This window comes from Prionailurus bengalensis, chromosome A3, assembly GCF_016509475.1.
Source record: "Prionailurus bengalensis isolate Pbe53 chromosome A3, Fcat_Pben_1.1_paternal_pri, whole genome shotgun sequence".
In the NCBI taxonomy this organism is placed as follows: Eukaryota; Metazoa; Chordata; class Mammalia; order Carnivora; family Felidae; genus Prionailurus; species Prionailurus bengalensis.
The window spans coordinates 51,076,382-51,097,418 of record NC_057354.1 but is presented as its reverse complement, the minus strand read 5'-3'; the positions used below and the strand labels follow the sequence as shown (position 1 = coordinate 51,097,418).

The following is a 21,037-nucleotide window of genomic DNA, read 5'->3' as shown; positions in this document are numbered from 1 at the left end:
TTTTAACAGGGCATAGCTTTTAATTACCCTTTCCCCATCTCCAATAGGAAACTTTCCAAACATAAAATTCTAATCAAAAGACTTCTGAGTATAACTTGCTACCTAGGAGCCCATCTCAATATATTAAGATAAGGATGCACCGTGTTCCTTGTTTGACTATCTAGAGGCTCCTTGAAGGCCCCGCACTATTTGTCATGACAAATCCATGCGCATCAGGCCTCTGACCATGTTTTAGTCTCACCAGCTCCTTCCTAAATGTACAGCTTCAGGTCATTGTAACAGCTGTGAGGATTGACACCCCCACTTCTCTGAGCTCTGGCCTTCCCAGAGGCCACATGATTTTCCTGACTGCCCATAGGTTGATGTAGCATCTGAGAATTATTTGACATCTTCCTAAACTCATTTTGCTTTCTTTATCTGTTGTGTGAGCCAGAGTTTGCCAGGGCCATGCTCACACAGAGCAGGTTCACTGCTGCAGGGCACATATCCCCCACCTCCTGTCTCCAGCTGGTAGGAGTTGGCATCACCTTCCCTTTAAATGCCCTGTGACTGTCACCATCACTGTCTGTTGCCCCATGGTCCCCACTCAGTCCCCTCACCCATGACCACAAACTGTTTACCTTGTCAATCCAGAGTCACTCACTCCCCTGCTTCGTGCAGCTCCCAGTGTCTGCCAAGCTGACTTTAGACCCCTCAGCTGGCCCTCTCAGCCACCAAAATGTGCTGTCCCGCTTCCTTTCTCATCTCACAGGCACACCTCACCCCTCCTTTTGGCAAGATCTGCCTCACACCTTCTGATCCCTCAGCCAGACCAAATCACCCACCAGTCCACCCCCATCATTATATCCAATCTGCCCAAGCCTCAAGGCCACCCCTACTGTTCCGTCTTATAAGACAATCTTCTCCATAAGCTAATAACAAAAATTCTCTCTGGTTCATCACATCACTAGATGTGAACTATTATGTTCAAAGCAATAGGTTGCAGTTTTTTCCTTTATTATGTTCCTCCTCTTAAACTAAAAAGAAATACACATTTGACTTAATGACTCAAATATGAAAGTGTCTCACAAAAGCCCAGATCCTCCTTCCTATGCCTGATCATCCCTGTTAATAACTGATATTAACAGTCTGGAGGAATATCTCTATGCTTTTCTCAGAGAGTCTTCAGATGCTCCCAGGTCACTGAGTGTTGACACAAGATCTGAACATGGCCCATGACCTATGACCATTGTTGCCTGGATCTCAGTTCATGCAAATGCAGAGTGAAAATGTGTGATTATGTTTGATCTTTTGTTCTCAAAGGTAAAGAGTTCTCAACTGCCCCTTTGACTTTGAACAGAGCATGTACTCATCCACAGGCACAAACATTTGGGGATTTTTCAGGCTGAGGTTTTTCCAGATTATCAGGGCTAAGCAATCAATTCTGAGTCTATGTGCTACCCACCGTATGTAGTCCAGTGTTCTGTGTGTGCCCGACCAATGATTGTAAATGTTGCCCTAAGCAAAAAAGAGTTAAGAAGGTAAGTCTGTTTGAGAGGAACTGTGGCCACCTTCTTTAGCATACATTAACAAAGGCGACAATCTGATTTTAAAAAAATGTGGCACAATAGGTCACATTTACATGTTTACTTCATTCTAATGAAATGAATTGTATCTCTGAAAATTTTAACATCACATTTATAAATCAAATTTATAAAAGCCCTTGGCTTCTTATAATTTCACAGAGAATTTTCCATAATTTTGGTTGACTCTTAACTCCCAGCAGTTCTTAATTTAAGCTTTAGATTTCTTTTTCCTTTTGCCAAGTTTTTACATTGATGTTCTATAAAACAATTAAGGCCCCTAGGGAGACCCCTATTTTTATCATAACAGAAAAACTATTATTCTATTATGTAAAATGTTTTATAGTTTTCCTATAATGAATGAACACCTTCAAATATGTCTCTTTTTTTTAATATTAGGTTACCAAATGGTTCTTTTAAAGTAAGGTATGACTTTATTTTAGTGTGTGTATATATATGTGTGTGTGTGTGTGTGTGTGTACACACAATTTTTTTTAATGTTTATTTTTGAGAGAGAGACAGAGACATAACATGAGCAGGGGAGGGAAAGAGAGAGAAGGAGACACAGAATCTGAAGCAGGCTCCAGGCTCCTGGCTGTCAGCATAGAGCCCAATGCAGGGCTCGAACTCACCAACCATGAGATCATGACCTGAGCCAAAGTCGGATGCTTAACTGACTGAGCCACCCAGGCACTGCATCACACATACATTTTTTAATGTAACTCATAAGCTCTTCTCTAACATGACTGTGCTCTGTTTATATGCTGAGGGAGGCTTTTCAAAAGTACTTGTGTATCTTGAGAGCCAGCACTTCTGTAATAGCCTCATCTGGTGCCTGCAGTCCTTGGCTTGAGCCTCTGCCTGATGTGACCTGCCTTGCTTGCTGAACCTCTACTCATTCACTAGCCCTTGCCACTCAAAGTACAACTGGGGAGGCCGACCCCACCTGGGAGCTGGTGGACAGCTCAGACCCTCAGATCAGAATCAGCACATCAATCCACACCAATATTCCAAAACACAGCTTTAAAACCCATGCAAGTCCCCTGGACTGGGAATTTAGTAGGTGCTCAGTGAACCTATTTCCTTGTTTTGTCACCTTCCCATGCAGCTGGTCACTTCTCTGGGTTTTTACAGCACTATCTGTAGTCTTCTGAAATCATTAACAGGTTGACACATGACCGTTGGCTTATAATTGATCCCTTCCTGGGTTCTGGATCAGAATCACTTTTTTTGCCCCCATATCAGACCTGCTGAATTAGAATATTTGAGAGTGGGGCTAACATTTACATTCTATCCAACTCTCTGATTGGTTCTTTGTACCTAAAGTTGGAGAGCCAAGAGACCCTGTGTTGGCCTGTGGAGATCTCTCAAGGCAATCTGAGGGTTAACAGTGACAGGTTAACTGCCTCAGGTGGAAGTGAAATGGATTTTATTCCTTTAACAGAAATGTACTGTGAGCTAACTAGGTTGTAGGTGTTTTGCAAAAACCTAAAAATAGCACATCATATAAACACGTCATAAAAACAGCCACACAATCAAGTATTTGTAACATGCATTCATAGTTTAAAAAGCACTCTTCCATTTGTCATCTTAACAACTTGGTGTCGGTGGAATCAGGACTCAGAGCTAGGTATTCATGCACCAGCCTGGGCTGCCCCTGTGCTCCTATCCTGTTCCATTGACAGAGGAAGAGGAGGCAGGCAGCAAGGGCAGGTTGTCTGCATGGGGAGCTGTGAACGGCCTCACAGAGGACAAGCAGTAAGTAGCTTATCACTCATTTGGGGAGAAGACAGAAGATGAGAGGGAGGCAGGCATTTTGTTCCCACAGTTCAGACTGGAGGACCCCCACAAGGCTGAAATGGCTGCACCATGGCCATTCAGAGCAACCTAGGGATGGAAAGTTACCCTCCTCAGGAGAGGGGAATTTAGGCCACAGATGGAGACAGCAGAATGCTGACACAAAGTTGTGTAGGAAAGCAGTGACTCCTCTAAAACATACCTAAAATGAGCTCCAAAAATATAAAGGGGATACCATTCTCTGCATCTCACTGGGCTCATAAAAGTCCCTAATTTAGTCCTGGTCCCTGGAGAAACCCCAACAAACCCATTGTTCTTTGATAAACTTTTAGCCCACATTAACCCGAAATTGTATCCTCTAAAACCTCTTATTGTCCAATGGTGTTGCCCCTAAATTGATTGGTGAGCCTTTTCCCACCACCTTCAAAGTGCCCATTAGCTGATTCTAACATACATCACCCAGAATAGGGCAGCCACCAGGGGAAGGGCTTGGAATATCTACATCCATATTCCATGAATTCTGTGTACATGATAGTTCACCAAATTTCACAGCAACTTGTAGTAACTGGATCCTGAAGGCATTAGCAGAATTCTGTCATGGACAGCAAAGGAGAGGGTATTCCAGTCATGACATAAGTATTTGCCAAAGTCAAATTAAGAAAGCGATCAGTCATACTTAATCCTGGAAAACTGAGACAGGAAAATTATCCATCACATTCATGCACCTCTTTCCAAACCACAGCTAAGGCTGGATTTCCATGCAAACATGCTAAGCAGACCAGTGGCTTTATCTTCCCCTCACAACACACCCTACTGTGGCACAGCCAGGGCTTTCTGTCCTGTGTCTTGCAACAGAGTGTTTGTTGATCAGACCTCTTCTTTGATCATGAGGCAGGACACCACCATATGGACCACAAGAGCTGTCATGCTGGCTGACAACTGGGCCCTGGTCAGTTCCTTTTATCTTTTTAACCTGCTGGGATGTCCCAAGAAGGGCCATGGTTTCACTCCTGAAACTTTTTTTTTTTTTTACATTTATTTAATTTTTGAGAGACAGAGACAGAGCACTAGTCTAGAGGGACAGAGAGAGAGGGAGACACAGAATCCGAAGCAGGCTCCAGGCTCTGAGCTGTCAGCACAGAGCCCGACATGGGGCTCAAACCCACAAACCATGAGATCATGACCTGAGCCGAAGTCAGAAGCTCAACTGACTGAGCCACCCAGGCGCCCTTTACCCCTGAAACTTCTAACAGGAGGCTCCCTACCTGCCCTGGGCACGTCCTCATTCTATCTCCTTCCACCTTTTTTTTTTTTAATTTTTTTTTAACATTTATTTATTTTTGAGACAGAGAGAGAGAGAGGATGAATGGGGGAGGGGCAGAGAGAGAGGGAGACACAGAATCTGAAACAGGCTCCGGGCTCTGAGCAGTCAGCACAGAGCCTGACGCGGGGCTCGAACCCACATACCGCGAGATCGTGACCTGAGCCGAAGTCGGATGCTTAATCGACTGAGCCACCCAGGCGCCCCCTCCTTCCACCTTTAATTCATATGTAGAAGAGGCCAGGGACACTAGCTCTGAATATAGGTGAGGTAGGTGGATATGGTGCAGCCAACACTTGTCCCAGGGGCATGGGGACAGTCACTCTGAAAACGCTTTCCCACATGGAGCCCCTTTGACCGGGACACTGGCCACATCTTGCACGCAGGTGCTCCCCCACTGGGCACGTGCACCCTGACTTATGGATTGTTGGCAGGACCAGCCGACACTCCAGCATCATGGCCCAGAGGGGCTGTCCCTGCACTGTCAAATTGCTCCACACATGTTTGCTGGCCGAGTGTCCAGGCTTCACACTCTGGTTCCAGAAGACTACATGGCCTGATGCCAGGGCTGGCCTGCACCCTTCCCTATGATCTCTATGAGCTAGGCCCAGCCCAAGATGGCAGCAGCAAAGGCAGGTCAACCCACAGCCCTTCAGGGACTACAGACTATGCCAGGCAGTGGCTCCTGTCCCCTCAGGGCTTTGGCTGGGCTGCAGATCCATTTCACGCCATGCATAATTTTATGTAAGTGCATATGCTTATGTATGTATACAATTCTTGAAGTTGTACAGTCTCCAGCTTCACCATCCCATTGGATTAATAACTGGAATTTGAGAATTTGATAGCATGTAGCTTTTGTGATATTCAACCTGCATTCTGTGCATCTGGGTGTTTAGTTTGGGTGTACACATGGCTCCCTAGACTCATTGGGCAGGCTCATCCTTCCGGAGCCCCCAGAGGGCCGTGAACCATCAGACACCACCCCTCACGCCTACACTGTGTCCTCCTACCTCTAGTGCCCTCCCCTTCATGGTCTCAGGTTAGGAGACTGTCATCATGAGGAACCAGACACACACTGCCACCCACCAGCACCTCTCAATGGCAGTGGCCTCAGGAGCCCCAGCTACTTGGGAGACAGGGATCCCTCTGAGCCAGATATGTGGTGCCCCCTCGTGGCCAAACTAGTGAAACTCTCCTAAGTGTGTCATAGAACTCCTTTATGGATGTTGAAGCAGGACAGAGCTAGGAAACATAAACAGAGAGGGTTGCCCTTTGCTGCATTACCCCACACCAACCTGCTCCCCACCAGCCTGGGGCTCACCCATGCCAGAAATTCCTCACTATGGACAGTCTTCAGAACATCTACTTCCCTTCTTTCTGTCAATATCAGTGCTAACAGTAGAGGAAAAAAAACATGGACTTGTTCATACTAAAGTGTTATTGACTTAGCTTAAGGATATGCATATCCCTAATGTGTGAATTTTAAGAAGATTTCAGCATCAGTGTGGTGATGCTGAAATCATCCCCCAGTAGCCTCTAACCCTGCAGACAGGAAGGTGAGAAGAGGATGTCTGCCTTCTATCCACCTCAGGGTCTACTGAGCCCTGTGACCAAAGCAGACTCTTTGATAGGCATCACTGACTCAGTGGCTATACATTCAGACTTCCGTGTGCTGCCATTGTTTTACGCCATGTGCCCTGCCACCTAATTTCCATTGAACATTAAAAAACTGAACTCTATTAAAGCCATAAAAATGGTCAGATTCCAAGGCAAGCGTGTTGTTCTAAAAGCACCTCTGCATGTACACACTTTCTCTTTCACAAACAACTCTCTAGATAGCAATGTTTCTCATGTTTCCTTATGTGCTTCAGTGTAATCAGCACATGCTGAGGGAGGCTGAGGTGCCCCTTCACTGACAGTGATATGCAGAATTCAGAGCAAACATGGTGGCTGGTCCAGGCCACCCAAGGACACTGCCTGGATCTTTTCTTTCTCCAGGTCTGTGTTGCCACCCCAACCTGGCTCTCATTTACATATTGAGAGTCTGCTTTGAGCTCCCAGGATGTGAGACTAAGGAGAGAAGCTCCTTCAGGGCCAAGAGAGTACTAAATGGGGCCTCTGATGAAGACCCTATACTGGTCGTGCCTGCCACTGGTGTGGGGTGTGTGGTGGGGAGTCCTCCATGAGAACTGGGAGTGAACTATGGAGCAGGAGAGGTGTCTACACACCCTAGTAGGAGAGCGTATCGATAGCCTCATGATTATAAGGGCAGATTCTTCTGATTATCTCATTAGTTTTGTGTGTAAGGAGCCACGACCTGAATGTTGTCATATCCTGTAATAGCTCTCTTAAGATAAGGAAGCCACCTGCTGAGTGAAGCAGTTTTATCAGGGTGTTTCCCATTGACAGAATTCAGGGCATGAGGAGAAGTTGCCCCCATGGGGGGCTGCTTCAGCTCTGAGACCTCAGCTTGGGTCCTCCCTGCCTGCAAATGGCTTTCTTGGGGAATATATGTGATGCACACATGTGCTCGCGCGCACACACACACTGCAGGTTTCTTGTGTGGTATAAATAATTTTGTGCCAGAAAAGTTTGAATACAGTGTTACCCAGTTTCCAAATGAAGCTGTGTCTAGGATACATGACCTTTGCTTCTATAAACCCGGTGGGGGTTGAGGAAGCTAATCTCAGCCTGATGTAAAATAATTACACACTTCTCCCAGGTAAAGAGAGACAAATGATGTTGACTCCTGGCTCCTTGGAGTCTTACCAGTCTGGGACGGTCCTGTGATGGTGAGGAGGTGTGTTGTCGGGAGGGCCCCCCCCCGCCCCCCCACCTCCCTATTCCTGCAGCACTCTCTCCTGGGAACAGCACCCTCTCCTGGGAATAGCACCTTCTGGTCTGCCCCAGGGCCTCCTGGGTCTGTTCTGGGCACTTGCACCAGATTTGGGGAAAGGAAAGAAAACAAGAGTTGGAAAACCTTTCAGTCTTAGCTTTGTTTCTTCCTCTAACCAGCTTAACAAGATTATGTTTAAAGTTTCCAAATAAGATTATACTTCCCTCCTCCAACAAGGGCATTTAGGAGTATTAACCCACTGGATTTCAATTCTGTGTGTCTTTCCAGAAAGAGAAGAAAAGTGGGCTGCTGAAGCTTCTTGCTGGGGCGTCTACCAAGAAGAAATCTCGCTCCCCACCATCCATTTCTCCAACCCACGATGCCCTGGTGGCAGTGGACACCTCACTCCAGGGTGCCGTGGGACCCGAAGTATCCTCACTGTCCATCCATGGCAGGGCAGGGTCCTGCCCCATAGAGAGCGAGATGCAGGGTGCAGTGGGGATGGAGCCACTGCACAGAAAGGCAGGCTCCTTGGATCTGAACTTCTCCTCATCTCCCTCCAGGCAAGCACCTCTCTCCATGGCTGCCATCCGTCCGGAACCCAAGCCTTTGTCCAGGGAGAGGTAAGGGCAGGGAGGGTGGGCTCGTATCCTCTGGGGCCTTGGTATGGGCTGGTCTCTGAGATTGGAGTCATTTTGGGGGAGCAGTGGCAATAGGGATTTTCTGAGGATTAAATTTACCAAATGTCCCTCTTACCCACATCTACTCAGTTCCTGAGCTTGGATGGTGAGCATCAGATAAAAGGCATTAGGGGGGCGCCTGGGTGGCTCAGTTGGTTGAGCATCTGACTTTAGCTCAGGTCATGATCTCGCAGTTCATGAGTTCGAGCCCCACCTAGGGCTCTCTGCTGACATGTCTGAGCCTGAAGCCTGCTTCGGATTCAGTGTCTCCCTCTCTCTCTCTGCCCCTCCCCTGCTCGCTTGCTCTTTCTCTCTCTGTCTCCCTCAAAAATAAAAAATAAACATTAAAAAAAAAGATAAAAAGCATTTGGGAATGAAGAGGAGCCTATTTCATGTTCTGAATCCATATGGGTCCTGAGTTTGGGATTTGCAAGGGATTCATCAGGAAACTTGGCAGAACTGATGGGGCACTGAGCCCAGAGAGTGAGCAATGATGCTAGTGAGAGGACTGTCTCCCCTCAACCCTGTGGGAAACCTGGAGTGGACCCCTGGACTGAGTCCCATGGCCTGTGTACCCCACCCCAGAGGCAGCTTTTCTTGAGGCTCAACCCACTCTGACATCTTAGAATTATAAAACATTACCCCCAAATTGGCCTCAAGGTATATAGTCTGTTGGGTTAAACCGTACAAAAGTGACAACATTCATTTTTTTTTTTACCAAAACCAGAAATTTCATAGAGTTCAGCCTAGAGTTATACAGAGCAGTAAACTGAGTCCACCGAGGGCCCTCACGTGCTTGACTTTTATAAGGGTCAGAGGCTGGCATCTTGCTCAGCTGATGGGCCCATTTGAGTTAGTCCTTAGAGAGCTTCAGATAAGGGCTGAAGGCACTCCAGTGAGAGGTGATGGTGTCCAATCTGGATAGCACAGAAGTACTTTCCCTTCCATGTGCCTTCTTTGTTGGAACGCTGCTTAAATAGTAAACATGCGAGCAGTCTCCTCAGGAAACAGTCCTGGCATTTCTGTCTGAATCCTCCCTCACCTCGGACTCACTGCCTGATGGCCAGCTCCTCCCCATGGACCCCAGTGCTGAAGCCTGAGAAGGGTACCACTGTCCTGAGCATCCACTAACCCCCAGTGCCAATGCAGGGCTAGTTAAGTTCTGTCTAAATGGGGGGTGACACGCCTTTTCTGTCAAGGCCTAGATAGTAAATTCTGCAGACACTGCAGGTCTCTGTCACAACTCTCACCTCTGCTGTGCCGGCATGAAGGCAGCCATAGACAATATGGAAGCAAAGGGCGTGGGAAGTCCAGTAAAACTCTACTTATGGACACCAAAATTTTAATTTCATTTAATTTTCTTGTGTCATGAAATATTTTTCTTATTTTTATTTCTTTTTCAACCATTTAAAATTGTAACAGCGTTCTTAGCTCTCAGACCACACAAATAAGCTGCAGTCCACTTTGCCAAGGCATACCCAGATGATGGGCTTCAGGGCTGGGTTGATGCTGTGGTGTTGAGATCCAGCGCCACTGAGAGAACAGTCTCCACGGGCAGCGGAGGGACAACATGAGCTGGTTACGGATTTCCGATAAGCAGTTGTCATGTCAGTCCATATTTACACCTGTTTTTAGAATGAAAGCTCTGTGCTCTGTGCAGGGGGAGATTCAGACACTCAACAATCAGTATGGACTTGGGCCATAAACACCCAGAATGGCCATGCTGTGTATGCAGCTTAGCATCTGCTGGCATTGTTCTAGGTGCCTTGTGTGTGTTACCTCAGGTGATTCTTGTAACAACCCTACGAATTTAGTATCCCCATCTTCTTGAAAGGCTAAGTAACTTGCTCAAGATCACACAGCTAAAAGTAACTAGCCAAGCCAGAGATTGAATTCAAGGCTTTCCAGCCACAGAGCCTGGTCTCTGAACCACTTTGAGGAGCATGGTCAGCAGCTGCCCAAGGTGCAACTTGCCCACAAAGGGTTCTGGGTGTCTCTGGCTTTAAAACAGTATGGACCGTATCACAGCCTTGCCAGGATATCAACATCTGCCTCTGGATCCTCAGCAATTGATCACCACCCCCTTGTTGGTTCAAGATATACTTGCTGTCCAAACTCCGTCACAGCAGGATCCATTACTGTGAGGTGCGTTCCCCACAGCAAACCCCCAGACCCTGAGGAGACTGGATTCACACCTTACCTCACATCACACACACACACATACACACACCCCCACCACCACACCCATACCACACCCCACACACACCAAACACAACACCACACCACATGTGCACATATAGCACATATCACACACATGCACATCCTCAGACATACACACATGCACAACATATACCACACATCTCACAGAAATACCACACAGACACCACACATACCACATATCACACATTCACCACACACCTCATACCACACCACATACATATACACACCACACACACACACATACCACATACACACTTAACATACATCTCACACAAATACCATACTCACACACCAAACACATACCACACCACACATGCACACACACCATATACCATACACACACCACACACACATACACACCACACACACACTTCACACACACCATATACCACAGACACCTCACATCTCACACAAACACCACACACACACACACACACACACGCACACACACAGGCACACATGTTCTCTTTCTTTCTCCATTTCCCTCCAAGGAGCCTCCTCCAACTTTGGGCAGCTCTTTCATGTCAGAACCTTCATCCTTCCATAAGACCAACCCCCAGATGCCTATGATTTCTTAATGTGGTTCCCAGTCCCTCTGCCCCAGGTAACAAAGTTGGTGGCTCCTGAGAAAGATAGGCCGAGATATTTCAAAGCTGTTCTCATGTCTCCCCTAAGTTTCTGTTCTCCCTAGATCCCTCAACTTCCAGACTCCTTAATAAAAGGTCTTAAAATACCCTGTTCTACTAAACCATGGAAGTCATGATTAACTAGAAAGATCAGAGAATTACTCTCATTCTGTGAATATTCCATCTAATCAGGGCTTATTGTACCCAGAGACTTTTGGCACCCTGCTTGTCCCCAGCACTCTGTGGAGCTCATTAGTGATGAGAGTTTTCAAAATACAGCCTGAAATGAAACTGCTGCCTAATGAGCCCCCAAATGCCCCCTTCTCTCGCCCTGTGCAGCCCCTAGGCTGCCTTGTGTCCTAGGAAGCCCCAGCATGTTGGAGCAAGGGTGTAACAATGGAAAGGCTTAGTCTTTAGGCTGGGGCAGCTCCAGAAAGTGCTTGGCCTTGGGCCCTGCAGGCTTGTGAATAAAACTTAGCTCACAGCTGGAGGGGAGCAGCTGTAACAGGAATCCCTGCTATGGAGGCCCTGGGCACTCACTTGCAAGCCACGTATCTGCAGAGTGCCTGCCGTGTGCAAGGCCACTTTAAGGTTTGAAGGGGGAAGAGCAGCAAAGGGCAGGTGGGGTTCAGATTCAAGGCTTCCACCACTAGCTCACTGAGGAAGGGGCATCTCTCACCTGGAGTGGCTAGGCTCTGGGTGCTACAAGGCTGCCTCTTGCATGTTCTGAGTGTCTCCTATGTACAAACTCCCTGGGATGTAACAATTTCCCTCCTGAGGATTCAGGAAGACACTGGGAGCGTCTCTCCTAACTGTTCCCAGAGGAAGGAAGTTTGGGCCGCCCAGAGGAGTGAACCACGGAGAACTCCCCCAGGTCTGGTTGGCCAGGCCTGCACTTCAGCTCACTAGAGGCAGGTTCAGCTCTCAGGAGATCTGTAAGAGCCAAACTCACAGGCCTGATGTGTAAACCAGAGTGCCGATTACTAACCCTTCCTCGGGAACCTAATCCTTGGACCATCTGGACATGTTATGCCCTATGGACAATGTGCAGGGAGCCACATTTCTAGAGGTTACTTGGGGAACTCATAACAGCAGTATAGTTATGGGATCCAGTAGTACTGTCTAACGTCCCATCTCCCCAGCAGGGATATGCTGACCCTGGGCAGGTCTGGCTGAGTTCTTGGGCCAGCCGCCCTGCACCCATCCTCTGAATGCCTGCCTCCTGGCTCTCTTGAACCTCGGAGAAGTTGCAGAGTGGCTCTGAAATATCGGCACACTTACCTCTTATCATCCATTTCACCCAAATAGGCATCTTCATTTCTTCGAGTCCCAGTTCCCCCATATACAAAGTGGGGATATTAATACCTATCTGATAGTTATAATATTTGTAAAATGCATAGATCAATACCTGGGAAATTATGAATTCATAATAAGAGCAACAATAACATATTAAATGACGTATATGATTATATGAAATGGTATGACATATACAATAATAAGATGGTGGTGCCCCCAATGTTGCCTGGCACCCCTTCCTCTACTTTTTATTGGCACAATCTTTTCTCCCATATGTTCACACACTCAGTCTATTTATCCTCACCTCTTACTGGCCTGTGAGTTGTTTGGCTTTGTTAGGATTTAAGTTTTTTTTGATCTATTATGTCTCATGGTAGGCAGAACAATGGCTTCCCAAAGATGTCTGTGCCCTGATCCCCCAAACTGTGACTTACATGGGGGACTTACATGGCCTAGAGGAATGAAGGCTGCAGGCATGATAGAAGTTGCTAACCAGCTGACTCTAAAATGGAGAGATTATCCTGGATTATCCAGGCGGGCCCAGTGTGATCACAGAGTCCCTCGAAGGAGAAGAGGAAGGCAGCAGAGAGGGTCAAAGTGATGCGGTGTGAGGACTCAACTGGCCATTGCTGGCTCTGAAGATGGAGGAAGGGGCCTTTGGCCAGGAATGTAGACAGCTTCTAAGAGCTGCAAAAAGCAGGGGAGTGCATTACTCCCAGAGCCTTCAAAAGGAATGCACTCTGGGTGACTACATTGGATGTCTGACTTAACTGTAAGATAAGAAATTATGCCACTAAGTTTGTGGAAATTTGTTATAACAGCAACAAGCACCTAATACATGTGCTGATATTGTAGCTTAGTGTTTGGGGTTTAGGCATACTCTTATTTCCAAGTTCCTAGAGGGAAACTGCTCTGTGATGATCACATCCACCATCTCGGGGGTCACTCACCCTCAGTAGGCACTGAAGCAAATGCTCTGAAAAGCCTGACACTCAGAGGGCCTCCCGGTGACCCCTGTTGTCAGGAGGAGAGCATATGACACAGGAGGAGGACATGCCAAACCTCACACATAAAGCTAATTGCAATATGCAGTGGTAAGAATTCATTCTGATTTTGAGCCTTTTGATTTCCTGAATCTTATGTCTGAAAATTAGTTGTGGTTGACCTAACCTTAACTCAGCACAAGGCAGTCTCTTATAATTTATGACGCCACAGTCATAACACAAGAGTAGCTGCTGTCCTTAACTGTTCATTTGGCCCTTTGTGTCTATAACAGGGAGTATCAATTACTTTCATGCAGCAGGAAAAATAGCTCAGAGTCTTGGAATGATCTGGACAAGAACGTTAAATGCTCGACTCTTATACATTAGGCCCACATCATCCATCTGGGCTCATTAAATCATTGAATTACTCAGAAGCACCAAATTACTTTTTTTTTTCTAGCAAATTACATTTTCAGAGTTGCTTGTTTGCTTCACATCTGGCAGTTGAGGCAAAAGCCAAAACTTGTGTTTGAAGTCTGAGAAATCATCTCACTCTTTGCCTTCTCATCCTTGGGGAAGAGAAGGAGGCAGGTGTTTGGAGAAAAGGTGGAGGGTGGCAGAGAGCCACAGATAGGGCTGGTACTGGTCTCTGTAGCTGCACACACGGCCTGAGTGCCGGACATATGGGAACTGATTTTACAGACTATTCCTACCTCCTCAAGGCCATCTGTCATCGGGGAGTGGCCAGCAGGCAGCTGTTTGCAGAGATTCTGGGCTGAGAGGAAAGCGAGAGGCATACTGTATTTTCTCTCTCCTTTATACCCCCAAAGCCAGCATGTAGAGCCTAGAGAGTTATGAGAACTGGCCCAACCCTCCTAAACCTGCAGCCCTTCCAAAGCACTCAGCATGCCTGGCCAGCCCTGGTCCCTAAGCAGTAGGAACCCTGCTTGCCTGCTAAGTCAGACTCAGGAGTCACCTTTCTCTCTCCCCGCTGGTCTCAACAGCCTGGAATAAACTGGGACTGTGAGCTCCCCAGAGTGGAGCCTGGGTCTTCTCTGCCTGTCCATTGTCTCCTCAGCCTTCACAGCACCAATCCCAGATGCCCCAAACCATGGCTTCCCTGTCCTAACCCCAATGGGCCAGCACCCCAACCCCTCTGAGCAGGTGGTTGAAGAACGAAGACTTGCCTAGAGCTTTCACCTTAATTCTCAAACAATAGCAAGTTAAACATTCACCCACAGAACTTGCTGAAAATCCACACTCCTGGCCCCATTCCCACAGTTTCATCAAGTAGGTCTGGCACAGAGCCAGGATTCTGACCTAGAGGCCCTGAAGTCTACGGCCACATTTGAAGAAATGCTGACATAGGAACTCTTTTGGTTATAATGTCCTGGTTTTCCAAAAGCAGAATATACAGGTTAGAGGCTTCACATTTAGAGCCCCTTGAGGATCCTCAGGACAGCCAGCTGCTTGGGACACCTGGATGATCTCTTTCAGAGGCCATGTGTATGGCTGTGGCTTATGGGGGAGGCAGGACCCAGGGGACAGGCCTTCACAGCTGACAGCCCAAGGAAGACTGAGGGAAAAGGAATACCCCACCTTCTTGCCCCAGCCAGTGGGCCAGGACCACAGCCAGGCACTGCCAGGGAAGAGGGGAGCAGCAGGACAGTGCCTCCTGGGGGTGGCCTTTCTAGTCCAGGTCAGGCCCTGGGCCTCTGAGTCCCAGCATTGCCAACCACCCAGTATGTGGTTCCTCCCAGGTTCATCTCCTATGCATGGATGGATGACCCAGTCCCTTAAGGCCTGCTGGTCATCCTGCTCCTGGGCCATTAGTCTGGCCAACGTTCCCCTCCTATGGCCAGTGGCTGACAGCAGGAGCTGAAGTGTACACTGTGGGCTGGGGGGAGGCATTGTTTGCTGGGTGGTTGCTATGGAGCTGCAGGCCCAGATACAGGCACCACTGGACCTCTCCGCGCCAGCTGCCACCAGCCACTGACACCTTTGCGCCTCTGCCTGCCTGGTTACTCTGGCTCCCCAGCAGCTCCACCTGACTGACAGCACCACCTCCTGGCCTCCAGGTGCCCTCCTGCATGTATGAATAGTGCTCCTGTGTGCAAGTCTTGTCCTAGGCACTGGGCACACCACAGGGAGCACAGGGTAACAGTTGCTGCTCTGGGGGCTTGCATGCTAGTGTGGGAGACCTGTGCTAAGCACTAAGCATGGTGAATAGGGCCAAGCTGGCTTGTGGAAGGCGAGATTGCTCCAGAGAGCGCATCAGGGAAGTGGTAGGCAAGAGCAGCCCGGACAAGGGAGTCCTGAGCTGGGGGAGATTGAGGAGTGCACATGTGCTCAGAGAGCAAAGAGAACACAGAAGCCTTTCCCCAACTTTGGCTTCTGTTCTGAGCAGAGGAAGGCTGTAGTCTGCCTATGTTTTCACTGTGTGGTTGCTGACTGCAGAGAACCTGGAGTGGAGCGAGGGTCCAGCAGGGGTCCCAAGTGGGGAGCCTCCATGACCAGAGAGGAACCCTCCAGATGTGGGTGTAACTCTCCAGATGTAGGCTCTGGAGCGACTTCCAGCTAGGGGTTTTCAGGGATTGAGAGTGGTTGCATCCTCCCGGCTATAAAACCCACCCACAGTTAGGACTTGGACATTGCAGAGAAGCTTCACTTCACGTGCCCAGTGGGGTGGGCAGGTCCCTCTCAGCTCCTCCCTCCTCCCCCTCAGCATTGAGGTGCAGGCCCAGTCTAGTGTTGAGCACACCTGCCCCTGAGGAGTTCCCTGAGGGGGCAGGGAGGCACAGCTGGCTGGAGGGTGGGGACAGAAGATTCCAGACAGGCTGAGCAGCAGCGAGGAACATGGGCACCAGGGCACATGCTGGTTTGCCTTTGGTGGTGTTTTAGAACATTGACCCTCAGAGTGAGCACAACTTCTTTTTAACCTTCCTCTGAGGCCCGGTGGACAGGTGTGTGGTGTGGGATGTGTGCTTGATCCTGGGGCTCTGGATCCCCAGCCAGTTGCCAGCCAGAGGGTCAGATTTGTCTCAGATTCAGGGAGCTGTGCGTGGCAGCACCCAGTGCCCCCACCCATGCCCTGGACCTGCCATAGCCATGAGGGGTCCTCAGGGGTCTGTGCTAAGTTAGAGCTCAGGCCCACAGCTCCACTTTGAGTCCCCTATGGGAACAATTATGTCTCCAGTTGGATTTTATGTCATGTTGGTCTGAAATGAGGTTCCACAGAGGCCTCAGAGGCTGCAGGGAAGCACCCAGGTTTTTTGGAAATGAGATGTGTAAAAAATTGGGCTTCATTTATGATGTGACTTCATCCAGTTCAGGTGCTAAGGTAAGATTTTTGGAGCACATTTAAAAAGAGTAACCATTTTACCATACAAGGTCCAGAACACTTTCACACATCGTGTGGGACATCCATTTAAGAGGCGTCCCCCACCCTCCCTGTTCCTCAGACAAAGAAGCTGACACTCCAGAGGTCAGGACAACTAGCCTGGCATCATGCAGCCAGGACAGGACAGAACTGAGGACACAACTAAGTGTCCTGCCCATACCCCAGTGGCTGCCCCAGGACTGAAGTGGCTGTCCCAGGCCCCACCTCAGAGGAGGCCACTGTCCAAAATGGGCTGGAGGGAGAGACTGTCTCTCAGGCAAAAATGTTCCAGCTGCATAGATCGGGCTCCAAAAGGACACGGAGGGGAAATTATTTTTTAATTTTAATTAAAAAATGAAAAGGTGGTGTAAAAATTAAAATCAAAGTAGAAATTTTTAAAAGTGGGGGAAGTAACCCCAAATTATAATAATTACACCAGATGGGGAAAAGGAAAGGAAGAACAAAGAGAGAGACCTTGCAAGCAGGCCCTGGGGTGTCATCCTCCAGCCTAGGGTCAGACTCACCCAATGTGGTATCTGTTTCCCCCCCCACCAGGTACCGCGTGGTGGTCTCTTACCCTCCCCAGAGCGAGGCAGAGATCGAGCTGAAGGAAGGTGACATTGTCTTTGTGCACAAGAAGCGTGAGGACGGCTGGTACAAGGGGACCCTGCAGAGGAATGGCCGCACCGGTCTCTTCCCGGGAAGCTTCGTAGAGAGCTTCTGAGGACACACTCTCCACACCCCACTCCCCAGGCATGAAGGCTCCCTGGGATCCCCAGGGCACAAGAGAAGTCAAGGCTGTCCTGAGGGTCCCAGGTCCCTTTCAAGGCTCCTGACATGGCCACCCTGGATGGGGGTGGGAGCCCATAACTCCCAACCAAGAGCACACCCTGGGGTTGTTCTCTGACAAAATGCTTCCCTCTGCATAAACTGTAAAGAAATATCTTTGAAAAGAGAAGCTGCTGATGCGGGTTGATTTGCTCTGTGACTTACTGCTAAGCTGCAGCATTCTTGTTTGCTGCCTATGCAAGGCCGAAAGCTGCAGAAGGGCTGTGGGGGTTGGGCGGTGGGCATGGCGCCCAGGGCGTTTGAAGATTGTCTTTATGGGTTGCCCTGGGCTTCTTGGGGGGGGGGGGTCCAGATTGCTCCATCACCTCTCTATATACCTCAGTCACCTGCCACCTGGCCACTCAGCAAGGGTGTTCCTGGCCCAGGGCCTTTGCTGGGTCCCCAGAGTCCCTGGGGAAGCCCAGCATGCAGCTCCTGTTGGAGGCGCAAGATCGCACTTGGCTTTGTTTCCTGCCCATCGTATTATAAGCCACATGTTTCGTTTTGCCGCCACTGTCCCTTTGCATTGCTTCTTTCTTACAACATCTTTTTAAAGTAAAACTGTTAGACTTTCTATATTTCTAATAGGTCATACATTGCCTATTTTTCATACATCTGGTGCTGCCTTTTTGTAAAACCAATAATGACTTGGTTGAGCTTGAAAGAAAAAATGTCTGAGATGATAATCAAGTGGACAGAATTTTTATATGTACCATGTGAATTTTGGAAAACTGAAAAGTCCACGCACTCAATATCAGTGTTGGCTACTATTCTGTGGATAAGAGGGAATCCATTTAAGTGGTTGGAGGGAGTTTAGAAAAAGCCAATTTCTTTAAACCTTTACCAAAGCCCCATGCTATGTCTAGACAGTGGTAATTATTATTCAAGAACTGGAAGCATTTCAAGTAAGGGTCACTATAATTGCCTTTTGTGTGGCAGTAAAAAGAACATGAAGGTCAACCCCAGCCTAGGAAGGCAGAATTTTCCTTTTATTGCTTTAGAGAAAATGACTACAATTAGCATTATCAAAGTATGATTTCTCACTACTGAAATGTGTAGTTTTTAACCACAATTCAGATTTCCCACCCTATGATGGGTTTGTCTTTTTTTTTTTTTTTTAATAAATGTGTCCCTATCAGGCAGTACAAATATTGGTCTAGAGACTGGAAGTACAATGAGGAGAACAAGGGATTTGAGGCATTGCTGCAGATTTGAAGAATTCAAGGGAGCTGGGAGAAGAGACAGGATGAAGAATACCTTTGATCCTGGGACCTTGCCCTGGGTGGAATCCATTGAGGCCTCTTCATGAGCCCAGCAGCCCAGATCTGCCATAGAAACAGACTGGAGAAGCCCTGTCATGCAGGCAGTCTTGTTCTCAAGAGATTCACACCTTAAGAATACATTCTTGTCAGTTCAGAGTCACAATTCATAAACTCCCTCTCTCTTTATTTTTATAAAGCAACTCAAGTTTAAATTAGGCTGACTAAATTAGCCTTTGGTAACATAGGATCTCCCTGGTTTTCAAGGATGCAACAAAATCCAGAAACACATTCCCTTGCCTGGTGGAATGCCTTTGAAATACAAAACACTTATTTTCAGAGCTCCTATTTGGGGATGTGACTTGGCTATTTGTTACTGCCAGGTGGCTACCATGACGGTGGGATCACACCTAGACAAAGGCTCTTCTCCTCTCTCCAGATAATCATAGATTTAATAGACTTGAGAAATTTGTTCTGAATCAAAGAAAGATGAAATCCAACTTAAACCCAAGGAGCCCTACATGAGTTAGTGACAACCAGAATGTATCCATTTGCCATTGGTGCCAAATTAGTTGTCTGCCATGCACAAAAATCATGTGCTTGTTTAAAATCATGCCATCACCAAAAATGTGCATGGATTAACACACTGAGGGAGACACGTGTTCCTCAGTGAGACCAGAACTAACTCACATCCCCAGATAATAAGGAAAGCCTTTTTATTTTTTTTTTTTTAACGAAGGCAGTTACCAAGCAACAGAATAGACTAACTTGGACCTTCTTTCCTCTCTCAGCCACCACCCACACAATGCTCGTGGTAGGTAGGAATTGATAAACAGCCTAGTGACTGTGGGTGAGGCAGCCCCCCACCAGGGCCCAGCACCCCTCACAGCAGAGAGCTGGGCAAGTATCCAGTGCCTTTGCAAGGCATCAACTGGACCTTCTTGTGGCAGAGTTGGGTCAGGTATTGGTATGACTTTGGGAAGGAAGGGATGCCATAGGCCAGCCATCACCAGGACATCCTTTCAAGTGGGGCTCCCAGAGAGCAGGGAAGTACACAACCAGCCCTGGTGCTTTGGGCTGGTTTCAAACATATTCAGCCAAATCCATCAGCCTTCATGACCATTTGGCCCACAGACAATGGCAAGAGCAGAATTAGACCCTTTGGGATATCTTGCCCTAATGGACAAACTCATTTTGGCTACTAAGATGAAACCAACACCTTACCTGAACCCTCACTGTCTACCCTGGCCCAGCAATTTACACATCTTGGTTATCAGTGGCATTTGGCAGCCAAGGTGACTTGCTTTGAGGAATGCAGTAGAGTTCATAGGCACCATTGAGCAAGGTCAGTGGATGAGGATAACTGGTCCACCAAAGGGCCACAGAAGCAGAGTGGGGAGACAGTGGGCAGGCACTTCCCTGGCAGCCTCATATTATAAATTCCAGACTCTGGCACCCCAAACAAGCTCAGCTTCCTGGCTGAGAAGTTCTTTGTACTTTGCACAGTTCACACACACACACACACACCAATGTTTTTGTTACACACAAATGTCAGCGTGTGATTTTGGATGAATTTGACAGTGATGACAAACTATGATGCCTGTGTTTCTGAGTCTTTAAATAAAAATGAACATGGAGAGGTCTTTTGTCTTGATGATGGGAGCAGTGAGGTTGGGGCAGAAGCTGAGAGGGTCTGAGCAGAAATGCCCAAGTGGATAGGAGCATAACAGGGAAGGTGTCACCCTGCATCCCTCTGCTGGCCATTCCATTGGCTTACACCTCCACCACCTCAGAGAGCTTCCATGTGCAGAATGCAGGGCGGTGGGCCATTAAGGAGACCAGGGTTGTCCAGACAGCTATCTGCAACACATGCCGGAGATCCACTGGCTAGACAGTAAGTATTGAGCCACAGGCTGGTGGGTGTGCAGGACCTCTAGCTCCCCTCCAGTGGCTCATTTGCCTGGAAGGTAGAGTGACTTTCTGCAGATGACTCAACTTCCTATCTTGTGGGAAAGCATTTTGTGTTGGTGGTTATTCAAGTCCATCAATTCCAGAAGTGCCTAGAATTGGCCTCCAAGACCAGCATATTCATGGCCCTTCCCTTGTCTGTCTGGCCCTCAGAGTACCCAGGCTGTGGGGAGCTGTTCTCTGAAGCACAAGGAGAAAAGTGCCTAGAATCCACCAGCATGAGTGGCTTCAGGAGATCACTGACCTCTAGAAAAGTGGGCCTGTCCTAAATCAGCCAGATGG

The 21,037-nt window shown here is 48.1% G+C and overlaps 1 protein-coding gene across 1 annotated transcript in view; it reads left to right on the top strand.

Annotated features, from left to right (window-relative positions):
- SH3RF3 (SH3 domain containing ring finger 3) overlaps positions 1-20,429 on the top strand; it is a 389,906-nt gene extending 369,477 nt beyond the window's left edge. The window contains exons 9-10 of the mRNA XM_043604761.1: positions 7,805-8,139; positions 17,256-20,429. Of these exons, the coding sequence (XP_043460696.1) occupies positions 7,805-8,139; positions 17,256-17,424 (504 nt within the window). The 3' untranslated portion in view covers positions 17,425-20,429. The remainder of the gene's footprint in view (positions 1-7,804; positions 8,140-17,255) is intronic.
- Positions 20,430-21,037: the final 608 nt, after the last annotated feature.